The sequence below is a fragment of the Cryptomeria japonica genome, chromosome 5 (assembly GCF_030272615.1).
Source record: "Cryptomeria japonica chromosome 5, Sugi_1.0, whole genome shotgun sequence".
Classification (NCBI taxonomy): Eukaryota; Viridiplantae; Streptophyta; class Pinopsida; order Cupressales; family Cupressaceae; genus Cryptomeria; species Cryptomeria japonica.
The window spans coordinates 596796759-596814956 of NC_081409.1; the positions used below are offsets into that span (position 1 = coordinate 596796759).

Here is an 18198-nt window from a genome sequence, read left to right on the forward strand (position 1 = left end):
GGTTTAATTCCTCCAACAGCTGGTGCCATGCTTTACATAATCGAGGCCACACTCTACTACAATGAAGGAATTGATGTTAATCAGGTTCTCTCTCACTTTCTACTATTAATCATTAAGTGTCACTTGTTGTTCTATTTTCATATTTTTTTAAAATAAAAAATCTTAGTTTTAATTTTTTTTTACAAGAAATATATCTTACTTTGTTGTTTGCTAAAATTATATATGATGACATGCAAGTTAAATAGTATAGATATAACTAACTTTTAAATATCTTTTAGAACCATGCTTGAGATCAATCTATGTTTGGACTTCTCTTTTTTATAGAGATTACTGATCAATTAATCAACCATCTTATTTATATGTAAAAATGTTAAATAGCTATATATTTAATTTCCATATTTATTGAATATATAAGATACTTAATAGATTGATAAATAATATCACTTATATAAATTCAATGTCAATTTTTTTTTCCATTATATTATTTATTTTAGTTATTATTTAAAAGAAGACTATCATCATCAATTCTATTATTTTTTTTTATGATGATCTATATAATAGAATCTCTAAGGATTTTAATAGTAATAGAATTGATTATATAGATAAAATTAGGAAGAATATTTAAGATAATAAGTTAAGAACACAATACTAATACTTTATGACTTAAATTAGAAAAAATAAAAGATTTCAAATACTAAGCAATATTAAAATATGACTTCTCATATGAAAATGATTTTATTTTAAATATTTAAATTAGAGATTTAGTACTTGGAGAAGAGATAATCAACCTGGTATCAATACAAGTATGTTTAAAATAAAAAAAAACGGTGAAAGCGAAAGAATGAATTGTATAAAGGCTTTTGGGCGCTTGGTACGCCGCTGGCCATGGCGGCCGATGAGAAAGCATGATTTCTGTTTGGATCAGATTTAATAATCTTGTGCAACGCAGCTCATTCATTTACAGCTGATTTGTGGAACAGATTTATTATTATTATTGATTCAAGTCTTGGAAAGTAAGTAGAAAGTAGATTTGATCAGTTGTACTCCATGGTTTCCTTGCCAAATTCGATATTTTTATTATTATTATTATTATGTGGAGCAAATAGTCTATAGAATGTTAGTCAATTTTGATTATTTAACAGTTTTAGTCTACAAAATATCAGTCAATTCTGAGTGTTTAACACTTTTAAGTTTATAAATGTAAGCTTAGTGTGTATGGTTTAAACTGTTCTGGAGCAAATTGAAGATTCAAGTTCTCTAGATTATGACAAATTTTAAGATGAGTTCTTTCCATGATTTTCATAAATATTGAATCTTTCTTTAAATATATACAACAAAATTAATAAATTAACACTTAATATATCTTATGTCATGAAATTATTTTTGTTGGTACATACCCTTGGACATGATAAAAATATGGTTTTCAAAAAAAAAAAGTAATTCTCTAATACTCCCTGTTTCATTTATAAACAAATCATAAAACATATATAATAGATATACTAAACCATGAACACTATACGTTCAAAAAAATATTTTCACCGATTGTTATTCTTATATTAGAATATTATCCTTTTTAATTAATTTTTTATAAATTATATTTATTTAAAGAATGCACTAATAGTCTTTAGTTTCTACATTTTCTAATTTAGATTTTTTTGTCATTTAGACTTAATAATTGTCTTTTCTAATGATATTATTATTAATTTTGAGAATATCTTTGATTGTAGCTCAACTTAATTACTTTATTAATTCTTTTAAATTTCATGTTAAACTATAATAATGTCTAAGAAATGTGTTTCAAAATTCATGAATTATGATCGTAATTTTTATATCGATGAGAATGTTTTGACAATGAAATTGGTTCCTTAATAATTTAAAGGTTGACCAATTGTATATACATATGTATTTCATTTATCTCCAAAAAAAAATATTAAATTGTTTTTAAATCATTAGTATATTTTTATGCCACTTACTTAGCAAGTTGATTGCAGATGGTGCACAATATAAGTTGTGGACTTCGTTTTATAAGAGGATTACAATTCAACCTTGACACTACGTATTTCGATTTTCTATACCGTGTTCATGTTGCAGAGGTGGCTACCAAAGCTAATGGTATTTGGTTTGCTCCACATCCTTGGCTCAATCTATTCATTCCAAAGAGTGGAATGCTTCAATTTGATCATCATGTCTTCAACAACATCCTCAAACAAGGCATAGAGGGACTCATTATATGTTATCCTATGAATAAAAGTTTGTAAGTTTCATTTCACATCACAAAACTCTCATTTTTTAAATATAATTGAATTTGAGAGATTAGATTTTTGCAGTCCATTGTAATTCTTGTCCTTTTGTTTTGGATTCAACTACGCAGAGCTTGTTTTGCATCAACATTTTGGATCACACTCGATGTTCCATCATTGGGATGAGAGAGGTATAGGAAAAACATAGATAAAATTGCAAACCAAGCATGTCTCATTATGATGATGGATTGCAAAACGTGATCTAAAATGTTGATGCAAAACAAATTCCACGTAGTTGAATCTAGAAGAAAAAGACACAAATTATAATAGGATTGTAAATAGTATTTAACATGTCTTTAGTGTTTTTTTTAAATTGTATTTTATAATGATATTATATCAATAGAGAATGATTAATTTACTATATTTAAATTCTATTATATTTTTCTATATTGAATCTATAAATGTTGTTTTATGTAGGTGGAATCCTCACATATCTACTATTCTACCAGAGGATGAGGATGACATATTCTATGGAGTATCTATCCTATATTTTAGTAAGCCCTATCCACAAGGCCCTGCAGTGTCCACTTTAATAGCACAAAATAAAAGGATTATTAATTATTGTAAAAGTGTTGGTATTCAAGTAAAGCAATATCTTGGTAGCCATGAGACCCAAGAAGAATGGATTCAACATTTTGGAAGAAAGTGGGGACATTTTTCTCAAAGAAAGAAGATGTTTGATCCAAAAGGAATTTTGGCTCCGGGTCAAAAAATATTTCCCAGAACAAGTTAATATAGATCTTATTGGAATGCTTATGTCTATTAAGAACTCTCTACCAATTGCACCATTTATGAAGTGTTTGTAAGTCCACCTGGACACTATATTTTAAAAATATTTCCTTGAAAAATTTAATAAATTCCTCTAGATTCTTGTATATTTATAAAAACTAAATTTTAATTGTACAATGATGAAGTGTGATTCTTATATTTCTAACAATTCTATCTACTCCATTTTTATCCATGTTATTGACATGTATATTAATATCATTAGTCTTCAATGATAAGATTTCTTTGAGAGTAAGATTTTATCTTTGTACTTGTATAATCATTTTTTTTAATAAATTTATGTGTAATTTATAGAATTTAATATTTTATAATAAAATACATAAGGAACTAAGTATGTTGCACTCAAATTTCTAATCATTTGCCATATAATTCCTACACAAAAAAAAATAACATATTTATCTTAATGTAAGTAATTTTTTTCTTTTTTTTTGCTCGATAATAATCATGATTTTATTGCAAAAATAAAATAAGTACATAAGTATTAATCTCAAAAACCTCCAACCACCACATCAAAATTTCCTACATGGAATAAACCAAACTACCCTAGCCTCAAAACATGTTTATCTATAGTTTTAACAGTTAACCAAAAAAGCCTAACACAACCCATATACATCAAAAAACATAGTAAAGCGGGTTTAACCACAACGTTCAACTAAAACAAAACCTAACATCAAACTACACATCAAAAGGAAATTGTATACTATTTCATCCCTTGCGAGATGAGCTCACCACACCACTTGGGCCGAAGCCAACCTTTGACTTCCACGAACAAAGAGTGCGCCTTCCAGCTTCCGCCTCCTTTGCCTTCTCTTGTTCGATAATCTCCTGTAGCTCCTTGATATGAATTAGAAGCTTAAAAGAATCCAACCCCATCGAGACTCCAACCTACAATGATATTTGCACTGTCCTAGTGCCCATCTTAGAAAAGGGATAATAACCTCCTTTATCCCTTCACCCTCATGTTTAACACCTTCTCCAATGTCAAAGCCCACTCTTGGGACTACCCATTCGAGCAATGACTCCAATTTACCTAGGTAATTGATAGGAACCAGAGCCTCCATCACTCTTCTCACCATCCCAGATTCATCACTGCTCCAGACCCCATGCCATCACTAAAGAATACACATCCATTCTAGTCTTATAGCATTGTTTGATTCCTCTGAAGGCACTACTAACAATCAAATAAGTGTAGGGTACCAAATGCTCATCCGAGAACTTAAAAAATCTCCTCACCCTACAAGAATTCAACTCCTCATGAAATAGACACAATTGTTTCTGTGTCTTTAGAGTAAAATTTTCTTCCATCTCTTACCCCTTCTCAATTACTACCACCACAACCACTTTGCAACTTCACCACGAAACTCAAAATTCACCTACACAACCATTTTCTGCACTGTTTGCACATTAATTAAAAAAAATAATGGAAATAAATCTCACCAACTTCAGCTCACACTCCCTCTTAATGACTTTGAGCAACATTAAAGTAGCACCGCCATCCAAACCACTCATCAACCTCTATCATACTCTTCAAGTACTCGGGAGACTCCAAGCCGAATTCAACTGACATCACCACCTTCACAAGTAATTATTCTTCAAGATTTAAGTGTCACATGTATTCAATTCTTATTGAACTCCAATTTCATTAAATTTTAACGTCCACTTTGATAACACATTGGCTTCTATGTTGCCCATCCGCTTAATGTGGCTAAATATAAAATCTTCAAACTTGTTTAAATCTTCCACAATATTGAGTATTGAGTTTTGTAAATGCCACACATCAATCGACCCTTTCATGATTGCTTGTATGATCACCAACGAATCCCCTTCAAGGTGTAATTTATTCACCTCCATCTGCCTAAAAATTCTTACTGCCATCAAAGAGCAGATAATTCCACTACATTATTGGTCCCCGAATAAAGTTTTTTTGCCCCAAAAATATCACCTCCCCATTCCAATCTCTAACAATAAATCCTGCACCTGACTATCCTGGATTACCCTTTGAGGCACCGTCAAAATTTACTTTCACCCAACCCTCTGAAGGATTTTCCCACACCACCTTAGGCTACAAAGAGGAACTGGATTGAACCCAACCACACCAATTAACGGGCCTTAACTTAATTTCTGACTATCTATCTTGGATCAATCTATCATCCAAAGTGAAAGGAACCTTTGGGTTAAAAAACTGTGAGGTTGTAGCTCCCGCCATCTCCTCCTAAGCAAGATTTATTCTAGTTTTTAGTCTCTCTAGAGACTCCTTCTTGTCCACAAAAATTTGCCTATTTATTTCCTTCCATAACTCCCACATAACAATTGAAGGGCATACTTTCCAAATACATGAAAAGGTTGACTTTTTTAATCTCGTTGGCCATCTTACCAATTCTTGTTTCAGTCTTGGTTGTCTTGGAGCCTTCCACTTGAAACCCTTACCATTTTCCAACATTCTTGGGCCACTTTGCAATTCAAAAGTAAACAATCTGTGGTTTCTTCCTCCTCTTCACACATTACACATTTGGATGTCTCACAAAACCCAAGCCTCTTTCGGCGTTCACCTGTTATGATTCTATATCTAAATGCCAACCACACAAAGGTGCATGCTTTTGGTAATACCTCTTTGCTCCAAAACAAATCTACTGGCTAGTTTTTTGACCTTTCCCCCATTTCCAAAAAATGTAACCTAATTTCACTGAATACTTCCCATAAACTATCCCACACCAAACCACTTTATCCTCTCAATTTGCAAATTGACACTGTCTTTCTTTTCGAATGCCTTGCATCTGAGCTTTTTGTTGGTATGATAAGTTAACATCTTGAATTGGTTTCCAAGACCAAAAATTATGAAAATCTCCCTACTGAAAATGAAGGTAATCATAAACTCTTTTCCCCCAATGCTGGGTGAACCATAACCTCAAGTCCTGAAAATCCGCAATTTCCTTAAGAGCCGGATTTCCATTCCACGAATCATTCCAAAATTTGGCATTCTTCCCATCACCTATCTGCCAAGTGATATGGTCCACAATAATTTTGAGACACAAAATAATGAAGTTCCATATCATAGAGCCACAAAGGGGATTTCTAATAGTAAAGATTCTACTATCCTCCAAGGAATCCAAATATTTGGCTTTTAGACTTCTCACCCATAGCTGAGAGGGTTGAGCATATATAATCCACACTAGTTTAGCACCTAATGCTTCATTCATAAGATTCCAATCTCTCAAACCAACTCTCCCTTTTTCCTTCATAACACATATAATGTTCCAAGATAATAAAGGAATCTTATCTTGATCCCTTGCCCCATTCCAGAAGAACTTCCTCATTCTTTGCCCAATTAATTTGATTATTTTCTTAGGAATCTTCAAACACACCATAGAGTAAATAGGAATAGCAGATAGAATAGATTTTAACATAAGAATCCTACTTGTTGAAGATAACCATTGAATTTTCCATCCACCCTATTTTTTAAAGCAGCTCTCCACTAAACCTTTCCACACCCCACTCCTACATGCTCCTCCAAAAAGTGAAATTCCCAGAAACTTCCCTGGAAGAATACCCGGTTTCATGCCTAAGAGACCACAAATTTCCTTCTGCTTTTGCAGGCTTATATTAAAGAAGAAGACTTCCGATTTTCTCCAATTGATGCATTGCTCTAAAATATGGCTATACTTATCAAGCACTTCTTTCATAACCCTAGCTTCTTTGAAAGAAGCCTCACCTAGTAACAAAGTGTCATTTGCAAACTGTAAGTGAGAGATATTCTCTACTCCGTCAACCACCTTTACCCCCTTCCAAAGACCATCAAATTTTATTTTTGAAATCAACCTTCCTAAAGCTTTGACCATGATGATGAAGAGGAAAGGCAAAATAGGATCCCCCTATCTTAAACCTTTCTCAGTCTCAAAAAAACCTTGCAGACTGCCATTGACAAGGATTGAGAAACGTGGAGTTTTGATACAACTTTCCACCCAATTTACCCATTCAACACAAAAACCAAATCTCCTAAGAACATCTAATAAAAAATCTATGTTGACTTCATCATATGCTTTCCTAATGTCCAGTTTAATCATCATCCTTTTGGTCTTAGAAACCCAGATAGAGTGGATTACCTCATATGCCACAATAACACCTTCATAAATGGACCGATTTGGAGAAAACCCACTCTGCTCCCTAGAAATGAAAGTCTCCAATAACTGCTTGAGCTTATTTGCCATTACCTTAGAGATAATTTTATAAGTTATATTACACAAGGAGATCGGTCTAAAGTCTCCTAAAGTTTTAATCTCCTCCCTTTTAGGAATCAGGGCAATAAAAGTGTTATTAAAATCTTTTAACATAAAACCTCTCGTTCTTGATTCCTCCACCACCTCCAACAGCTCATTTGCCAACAAATTCCACATACGCTAAAAGAAAAGAGCTCAAAACCCATCAGGACTAGGAGCTTTATCTTCCACCAAACCAAAAAGAGCGAGTCTAACTTCCTCCATAGAAACCTTCTTTGTCAGGAGTTCATTTTGAGCTCTTGTAATCATTGCAAGAATAACTTTTAAAAGTTCCTCCCTTTGAGCATCCACTTGAGAGTTAGTTCCTATACTTGAGAAGAATCTTACAGCTTCCTTATAAATTTCCTACTTATCCATAATTTCTTCCCCATTCTCCTTCTGAATTGAGAAAAAATTATTTCTAACTCTTCTCGCTTTGACAAAGTTGTGAATTTTTTTTGTATTTTTGTCTCGTTCTCTTAACCACGTTTCTCTTGACTTTTGTCTCCAAAATATCTCTAGATACTCCTTGTTAAGAGATTTCTCCCATTGAAATTCAATCAGGCTCATACCATCCTCAACCACTTTTTTGTGAAGAATTTCCAATTCAGCTTCCAACCTTACCTTTTCTGAGAAAATATTTTTAAAAACCAACCTATTCCACTATTTAATCTTCTCTTTTAAAAATTATAGCTTCTTGAAAAAAATAAAAGCTTTATTACCACTTCTTTGAGGAGCCTCCTTCCACCATTCCATCACAATATCCATGAACCCTTCCTCCCTCAACCACATATTTTCAAATTTAAAGGGGCAACTATCTGGAATTGTATCCTCATGAATCCTTTCACATATAGGATAGTGATCCGAACCAGTTATTGGAATGATTTCAGCTTGCACTATCCATTGATTATTGACTCAATTTCTTCCCAACAGAAATTGTTAAAGTTATCATGTTGTGGCTAATAATTATTTATTTATTTATTAGTCTATTTTACTCTATGCTTAAGATAAACTTAGGCATTTAATAATTATACACATTATCCCTTTGGGGTTTCTTTAGGGTTGCTAATATCCTTTTATAAGGATTGTATTGCACTTTTTCATTATTCCCTCTCTGAATAATAATCTTTTTCTTCAGAGCCATTATTTCTTTTTTGCCTCCATTCTTATGTTGTGACATGTATTTTTCTTGCAGGTGTTCTTAGGATCTCTGAAGTTGTATTTCTCAACTTCTTCATGGTATCAGAGTCTACATCTACTGCTACTTGTTCCTGATTTTTTAGAAGATTTTTTGTAGGTCAAGCTTTCAAGTTTTTTCAGAGTTTTTATTTGCATTTGGGGTGCTTCTTTGTTTCTAGGCTTTTTGGGCTCAAACGGACCTCAATGTTGAGCTCTGAACACCCCAAAACCCCCATTTTCATATAAAATTTGTCCAATTTGGACAACTTTGGCTCTAGATTTTTTTTGTTTTTCGCCCTTTCCTGGGCATGAATTTCGAGAAAAAAAATCAACTTTTTTAATAGCATACCCAGGCTGAATGCAAAAAAATTGTAAAAACAAAACCTTTTTTAGAAAAAAAAGGGGGTTTTCATTTTTTTTTTTTAAAGGGCAATTTGACGGGGGGCCGTTGGCCTCTGTGGGTCTGTATGGCCTGTAGCAAGCCATGGACCCTGCCCCCAATTGCCAACCGACCTTGTCTTCCAGGCGGGAGTAAGCCTTGCCTCCCGACTACGACCTCCTGCCATTGTGCCGCCTCCCGACCACCACTCTTCGACCCGTGCTCCCGGTCATCTCTCGGCCACCTCTCGACCGCCACCACCCCCTGCTGCCGTTTTCTGACCCGGGTATTGTTTTTTGACGCAGTCTCTTTTTCCCAGCGATTGGGATTTTTTTTAACGAGATGCAGTGGCCATATTTTTTTTTCGATGCGTTTTTTAGGCGACTTATTTTTTTTCGGCAAGCAAGGAATATTTTTCTGACCTTTGCATGACATCATGCTGACGTCCGTAGCATGGAAGCCTTTGCATGGCCCATGAGACCCTCTTTGTGCCCTAAAAGAGGGTTTTTTTTTTCTTTTGGCCATAACTTGGGTATACGATATCATTTTTTGGCAAACAAGATATCGTTGGAAAATTGGTTTCGTCTAGTTTCTAGATTTGTGGGTGTCATCACCCAGTTTTATTGTTGGTATATTATACATCCATTTGAAGTCAGAGGTGTTGTTTTCAATTCCGAGCTCATAAATTTTCGCCCGTTTCTCCGTTTTCATGATTCTAGCGGTGTTAAGATAGTGTTTCAGAGCTCTTCATAGCCATCCATGCACGTTTTCTATATTTTACCCCAGTTACATTTTATTCAGTTTTTTGTGTTTTCACACTCTGGTGAATTACTTGGACATATGAGATTGTGGAAGCTTCTTGTTTGCGTGGGATGACTTGTTTTTGGCTGTTCTTCATGTATTTCCAACCTTTTGTCTTCTTTGAGAATTGTATACATCATTTTGTAAGCATTTTTTTTTTAAATGCACTAAGATAAAGTGCCACTATGCCTTGCATGCTTGGGATCTTGTACATCTTGTGCCTTATTGTACTCGCACTCCATTATAAAGTGCCATGCAAGGGTTTGATGTTTGCCTTTGTTTTCCATCTATCTTTTTCACGTGAGTGTTGCTTCCACGTCATTAGCCTCATGATGTGTGTCAAGTGAGTGTTCCTTCCATGACACTAGCCTTTATATGTGTTTGTACTTTCTGCTGCACTCTCGATGTTCTTGGTTCTTTGTCATTCAGTTTTTCTTAGCCTTCAGTTTCAGTGTACCTGTCACCTCTCCCTTCTTAGTATTATGGGGGGGTTTCACCTATTGGTTGCTGGTTCTAATTCTTCCTGGGTTTGTTGGAGTGAGCTATGTATTCAGTATTTGTTCCTATGTACTAGGCGGATGTAGTGGTTGGTTACCTATACATTTTGGTGAGATGGATCATTTACCATATGGACACTCTTTCATTCCTATTTTTGGAGGCAACCTTCCATCTTTGATTGATCAACTCTTCAGACTTTGGTGTTTTTTCCATTTGTATCTTCAAGTTCAGCTGTTTGCCTTTGTTTGCCATCTAATTCGAATAGTGTCATTTGAGGACACTCATGCAAATTACAGTATTCTCTACTTGATCATCTTCTATTTCAGTGGAGGTTCTTTGATCGACAATTATTCTTTGACAATGTTTGCAGCTTCATGCTTCAATGGTGTTCTTCATGTTCATCCTTTGTTCCTATTTTTTTGGAACATTCTCTAGTTTGGAGGCTTCTTCAGTCGTTCACTAGTCTTCATCTCTTTTTGGAGTAGAGTTTTTTCCCATGAGGTTTTCTCTATTTCTCCGCTTTACAGAGATCTTTTGTACTTGGGTACCTCATCAGACCTAGTTGCCGGGACCCATTGTTACTTTCATGCATTTTGTTTATAGGCATTTTTTAGTCCTTAGTTGTTTTTTAGCTACTCCCTAAGTTCATCTTAAGGGGGGGTGTTAGAGTTATCATGTTGTGGCTAATAATTAATTAATTATTTATTAGTCTATTTTACTCTACGCTTAAGCTAAACTTAGAAATATAATAATATTGTAGGTATTTAATAATTATTCTAATTATTAAATACACATTATCCCTTTAGGGTTTCTTTAGGGTTGCTAATATCCTTTTATAAGGATTGTATTATACTTTTTCATTATTCCCTCTCTAAATAATAATCTTTTTCTTCAGAGCCATTATTGCTTTTTGGACTCCATTCTTCTCTTGTGACAGGTATTTTGCTTGCTGGTGTTCTTGGGATCTTTGAAGTTGTATTTCTTAACTTCTTCAGAAATGTATCTAGCTTCTCAACTATGTAGGAGAAGCCAGTCCGCCTGTTCGTCCAAGTAAAGTCGCCACTTTTGAAAGAAATACCAAATAAGTTATTATAAATTATAAAATCACAAATGTCCTTTTGCTTCTAATTGTTCCATCCATCTCCTCCTTGTTTATCTGCCAAATTCAGAATTGCATTAAAATCTCCACCCAGCAAAAACAATCTATCTTCATTATGAGATAAAACACCTGAAATTTCATGCCAAACCCTTTTAAGATCCACTGTCTTGTTAGGTCCATAAACATTAATAATGTAAAAGCTAGCATAAATTTGTTTTGACTAGACTTCCACCCATTTCCATGATTTCTCTACTCGAAGATCCTTGACCTCCACAACCTCCTCCCACCAGAGGATTCCCAAGCCTCCAGATGCTCACTTTGACTTAGCAATACAACCCTTCCGTCTATTAAAAGACCTACCAAATCTCTCAATATCCCCTCCGCATAGCTTCATCTCTTGTAAAAGGACCATTTCCGTTCTTGCTTGATCAAAAAAATGATTGATCAAATGAATCTTGTCAGAGGCATTGCAACCTCTGACATTTCATGATAAGATCCTTGTGGCTCTCGGGAAAAGGCATAGTCTTTTCCTGATCTTAATTTTTTTAGACCAACAACACTACCCACCATTTCCAGCTTCACTTGCATTTATTTTTTATCTCTTTTCTTTTTTTGTCCTACTAAAGCCTTACTCTTCTTTATAGAGGTTTGTTCCAGCGACCCCCTCTCCAAAATCCCTACTTATGCTTTTAATCCTAGTTCATCCCCATCTTCAAAATCCCCATCCGAGTGACCTTCTGAGTCTAGTTCCTCTGATGAGTTTTCATTATCCTTCTGATCTTCAAAGGATCTCTCTATATTCCTTATCGAGGATATTGGAATATCCTTAAAAACTGTCTCAATATCATCAATTTCCTTCTTCAAAAAGAATTCTTAAATCTAATCTTGTTTGGTTCCCTTCCCACTGATTCACTAAAAAACTCTTCCCCTGGATTCGCCCCCCTACACTCCAATCCTTGAGAAAATAAAAGAGAAGAAGAAGGTAACTCTTAATATGTTTAAGGATGATCCATTGGTTGTTGATTATATAAATTTATATTTATGGATCTCTTTTGAATACAATAATTGCATTCTATTGTTTGTCAATTTTGAGATTGTTGACTTTCTAGCATTGTGTGGTTTGTCAATTTTGAGATCATTGATTTGCTCTTTGCCATAGAATTGAGATCTCACATTCCCTCCTCCTTCCATCCATCAGATTGATTTGAACATTCCACCAAACTCGTCTCTACAACATTTCTTTATGACTTCAGATTAGGGTTCTCTTCTACACCTTTAGAAAACCCCTCCCCAATCTCCACTCTATCTTAGTGAGGTGAAAAGCATGTATTATTAATCAGAATCATACCTCTTTCCTCTCCTTTGGTTGCATTTGTTTTCGAATGAGTCTCTATCTCAAGAGCTTCATTTACTAATTAATTCTGTTGGCATTACAATAGAAAGGAGATTGTTGGCATTTCAATAAGGATATTGAGAGGGTTGTTGGAGATTGTTGATATAACTAAAGAAGGATGATTACTGTCTTAATAATATTATTTTGTCATTGATGTCAAGAAATTGATTTTCTGATTTAGTATGATGTTGCCATATCTTGAGAAGTATGTGTTGATGAGTATTAGGAGGTCGGTAAGTGACACAGAAAGAATGTGATAATAAAGGGGAGATATAAGTTATTCAATGGGCGACTATTACTGAGTTAGACAATGATGAGATCATGATGTTTATATTGTTTTGATATCCTACATATGTTGTTGATTGTAAGGTTAATACTATACTATGTCACCGGGCAAAGAACATAGTCGGTAAACCCTAAGGTTATTGATATCGGTTAATGAAGGCAGAATGTCTACCGAGTAAAGTTTAGTATTTACCGAGTTGCAACCGAGTTATGACAGACAACATTGGATGGATAAAAACATTGTTTAATGAAGGATGCTGATGAGCTAGAGATGAATAAATGATTGGTTTGTCGCGCAAGAAGTTTGTTAAGAATCTACGACAATGAAAATACAGGAGGAAGATCTACAACACAGATTGAACCACAATAAACTAGCACAAGCTCCTAGAAAGGAATGCAAGTTCCAAGGTGAGGTAAAACATTTTCAGATCGAAGGATACATTGAACCTAGTCAAGTTTGATGATCTGATGGCTAAGACTGATCATGGGAAATGTGATCAAGGAGATTAAGTGGTTAGAAATTGCTTATAAATAAGGAATTGTTGATAAGCACTGTATGCGGGCAAGTGTAAGCACAAGGATGCTACATAGTGATTACCAAGCACAAAAGATTGAAGAACTATTTGAATAATAGAGTAGGGAGCCCAGTAGAGGGACAAGATAAGTCCTATGACTAGATAGTGTTGAGCAAATAAGAAATTGCTTTAGCATTTTAGATGTGAAGTTGCAAATATATTTTTATTACTGTTATTTTGTAAAGTGACAGAAAATCTCTTAACTGAGTGGACCTAACAGTCTAATTTGTAAACCCTCTAGTAAGGTAACATTCTAAATGAGTGTTTGAAATCCTTTGACAAGGTCACTTCTAACAAAGTGAAGATCCTAACAAATCTGAGGGAAATCCCTTAACCGGGTCACATCTAGCAGTGTGTTTGTAATCTTTAACAAGATTTTCTTTTAACCGAGCATACTCTAGAAGAGTATATTTCTTAGTGGGTCCAAAATCCCACAGTGGTTTTTCCTTATTTGGATTTCCACATTCAATCTGGTGGTATATGTGTTATGATGATTATGTGTTTATGAGTTAGCATGTTTAGCAGTTTTTGGTTATATTGCTGAAGTATAAGTTACTGAGGTTGAATATGTTGATTTTATGGAAGTTTAAGATTGCATGATTCACCCCCCCCCCTCTCATCTTGTTAGCTATTGGCGTTAGAACTTTACAAATTCTATGGGCTATCTAATTTGTTACCCAACACTTCTTTATTATTTTGATTTCTCTCTACATTGCAACCCTTCGGCTGATAAATCTATGAGTCAAATTTTTCATCTCTCTCTGCCACCATCACTAGTTCATGCCTACTTACCACCGAATCCAGAAAGTCTGCATCTTCCATTAGGAACACCATCTCCTTACTTAACAACACTTCATTTAAGGCCTCTTGATCTATACTCTTCCCTTTGTTATGTGAAGAACACTCTTTTTCTAGATGTCTAAATACTTTACACAACTTACATAGTTCTATGTTATCCTCAACTTCAATCATTTGCTTCCAAATACCTTCACCTATTCTGAGTTCCACCATTCTAGGTAGAGGGTGTGTGTCCTGCCAATATATTCAAATCCTCTCATACATACTTTAGTCCTTACTAGTGACTGCCTCATCTACCTTTATGAAGGTCCCCAATGTGTTCCCAATCTATGCAAAAGTTTCCTCATTCTAGCATTCATGTGGTAAGTTATATAATCTGATCCACATCGGGACTTCTGTTAGTGTTTCTTCTTTCAGATTGAAGTTTGGGATACAATCCTTTATATAGAAATTGTCATGTGTGTGAATTATGATACCTGCAGCTGCAACACAAACACTTAGTAGATCATTACAAGAATGGTTAGAAAATTGAAATCAAACGAAAGATAAACCATGACAAAGCGATCTATCGCCTCCTAAAAGATGCGAGTATGAATTTTCTCTCAGAGCTAGATGAGAAATCCTAGTGACTTGACTATACCTTGATGAAGGATTTAAGATGATAAGATATGCAAACTAGATTAATGCATGATTAAAATAGATTGATCCAAGAAGCTAATTATGCTAATGATATGCATGATTAAGCTAGATGATGATAAAATTAAGCTAGAATATGATCAAATTAAGCTAGATCTAAGATGCAAAACATGATAACAATGCTTAAACTAGAATTTTAGAGATGATATGCCTATAATAAAAATGCTTAAATGATATGAGATGGAATGTGCCTATAATAAAAATGCCTAAAATGATATGAGATGGGATTCTTTGTGCTCCAAAATGGGGGATATTTATGTGATTTCCAAGGCCAAGGGTGAGGTGGCAGGAATCAATGGTCAAGATTGAATCTGAAGATATCAAGGGTCAAATTGGAGAAGGTTGGAGAAGAGGTTGGAGGGAGGGACGCTTGTCATCTCTGTCATGATAAGTGTCAAGAAGCCTTGCTCATAAGAGGGCAAGTGTCTAAGGGAGGAGACATGTGACATAAGTGCCATGTGTCTCAAGGGGAGAATATCCACCCCATAGGAGGTTAGGATAAGGAGGTTAGGGTGTGCAAGATAGGATAGAGGTTAGCTAAACCCAGGGTTAGGTGGAATGGGTTAGGTTAGGTGGTTAGAAGTTAGGAGGCATGTGAGTAAATTGAATTTAAAAATTCAAATAATAGGAAAGGCTAATTAACTTTCAACAATTCATAAATTGATTTGTTTTAATTAATTAGGGGATTAGAAGAAATGAATTAAATGATTAATTAATCAAAGGGGACTATTTAAAGAACCTATTAAATAAATCCTTAGATTTATTAATAAGCAGGTGAATGGGGGGATTTAATCAAATTTCTAGTGAATTCAATTAAATTGGGAAGGGGGATTAACTAAATAATTTCTTTAGACCATTTTTAGGTGTATACATTTTTCACCTCTTTGAAGCGAGGTGTGATGACGCGTTGATTCAAAGAATAATCTCATTTTGATGATGGTATTGGTTCAATAGGATGCCCAGGACATTAATTGATAAATTGCGGTACGAAGATGCCTCCTCGGGAGATCAATTGAGATAATTGACCTTTGGATTGTTTAAATCTTTGAGAAATTAATTTCCCGATTAGAAATGATTTGATTTCTGCAACGTTGATTGATGAAAGTGCGAGTTCTCTGATCATTTTAATGTGGTTCTTGATGTGATGATTGAAAGAGCTGGATTGAATTGATAAGATTGATTAGATTGATAAGATTGAGATCTAGTCTGGTTTCAGGAATGACACCTCTTGTATGAGACAAAGATGATCAAAGCGTCTGGTTTCAAGAATGATATATCTTGTATAAGACACGATAAAAACAACTACTTCGTGAAAAGATACATCTTGTATAAGACATGATAGGTGGATCAGATAAGATCAATTGATATAATTGATAAAATTGTTTGGATAAAGGATTGACATTTTGTTGATATCTTGTTGCAGGAAGATTCAGATTTGCTAATGTTGGTATATTTGAGGGAATAACATAAGATTTGCTTTGGGTCGACAATATCTAGAGAGAGATGAGTCATCATTCTAATTGTGTATACATGTATGATGATACATTGATGATTCTGGTGATAGATTTGGCCTTGGATAAGATGAGGTTTTGTGACCCTATGTATGAGTGAAATGCAAGCTAAATGCAAATGCAAAATGCAAAGCTGCGAGCGGACCAGTCACTAGGTTATTGTGTTTTATCATCATTGAGATTTTTAAAATGTGGGAAGTGAGTGCAAATATCAATGGTATAATTGAACCATGATGACCTAAGAACTACTCTCCTAGAGTTTGATATTGCAAGTTAGCACAAGCATCAAGGTATAATTGAACCAAGATGACTTGAATGTTGCTTGTGTAAAACATACAGTATTAACCATTTCTATATGCAAATCAGAAATGTCTTCGATGATACTTAGATGATCATGTCTTGAGACAAATTTGCACATATTAATGATTAATTTACAAACAACAAATAAGAAAAATATCATGTTCCTTCCTTTTTCCTCTAGTCAAAGACATTCCAGACGCACTCATAAATCATGATAGCGAAAATCAAGATATAAAAGTTGAACAATCATTGATTAAAGTGTGAAAATAATTAGTCAAAAGATATCATCCATTGATATGTGTGTGTCGTGCTTAGACTGACATGTGATAGTTTGATAGTTGATAATTTGATCTTGTGTTCAACGTTTGATGTGTCTCATTTTCGCTTGACAAGAGTTGCCTAACTATTGGTATACCTGTTTGATGAAGCTCAAAACGATCAAAATTTTTCCCCCAGCTAGGTGCAAGATTTTGTCCCAAGCCTAGAAACAAACTTATTATGATATACTTAATGATCCAAACCATGGTGAGAAAATAGTTGTGATGCCTGCGTATGTACACAGGCTTATTATGGATATGAACAACATTTATGGAAAATGAATGCAAGTGGAAGAATGCATGAACTAATAGATGGAAGAGCTAGCTGACAGATAGCGCCTGTTGCCAAGTTTTCACCATCTGTTTTTATTGCACTTTTTCTCATATTTGATTTTTTTTTCTCTGTTTTCATTGTTTTTTTTTTGTTTTTTTTTTTCTGCTTTTCCACTGTTGTTGAATTTTTCTTCTTTTTCACTATTTTTTTTTTCTTCTTTTTCACTGTTGATGATTTTTTCTGCTTTTTCACTATTTTTTTATTTTTATGCTTTTTCACCATTTTTTTATTTTTCTGCGTTTTCAAACATAAGACTTCTTTAGATGCATGCTATTGATGGGTTTTTCAAGCTGATCACCATCCTATGTTGATAGCTGATAGGCTCCTAATCCAAATACTATTGTGACCACAAATGGACCTAACCAGTTTGGTTCAAACTTCCCTTTCTTTTCTCTATTTGCCTGGTTGCATGGATTTTCCTTTAGTACTAGTTCTCCAACTTTAAAGGCTCTTGCTTTGACCCTATGATTATAACTTCAACACATTCTTTGCTGATACACCTTTAAATGATCAAAGACATTTTGTCTTTGTTCATGGATCAATTCTAGTTCTTGTAATTTGGATACTCTTTGTTCTTCATCTGAGATAAGACCTTTAATGATACTCATAGAGAAGGTATCTCTACTTCTATTGGTAGTATAGCTTATGATCCATAGACAAGAGAGAAAGGTGTGGCACTTGTTGGTGTGCGGAT

General features: G+C 34.3%; 1 protein-coding gene across 1 annotated transcript in view; it reads left to right on the plus strand.

Annotated features, from left to right (window-relative positions):
- Positions 1–3033, plus strand: part of LOC131029522 (cytokinin dehydrogenase 11-like) — a 5948-nt gene extending 2915 nt beyond the window's left edge. Inside the window, exons 3-5 of the mRNA XM_057960027.2 lie at positions 1–84; positions 1992–2254; positions 2718–3033. The exon at positions 1–84 is cut by the window's left edge and continues 174 nt beyond it. Coding sequence (XP_057816010.2) covers positions 1–84; positions 1992–2254; positions 2718–3033 — 663 coding nt within the window. The remainder of the gene's footprint in view (positions 85–1991; positions 2255–2717) is intronic.
- Positions 3034–18198: the final 15165 nt, after the last annotated feature.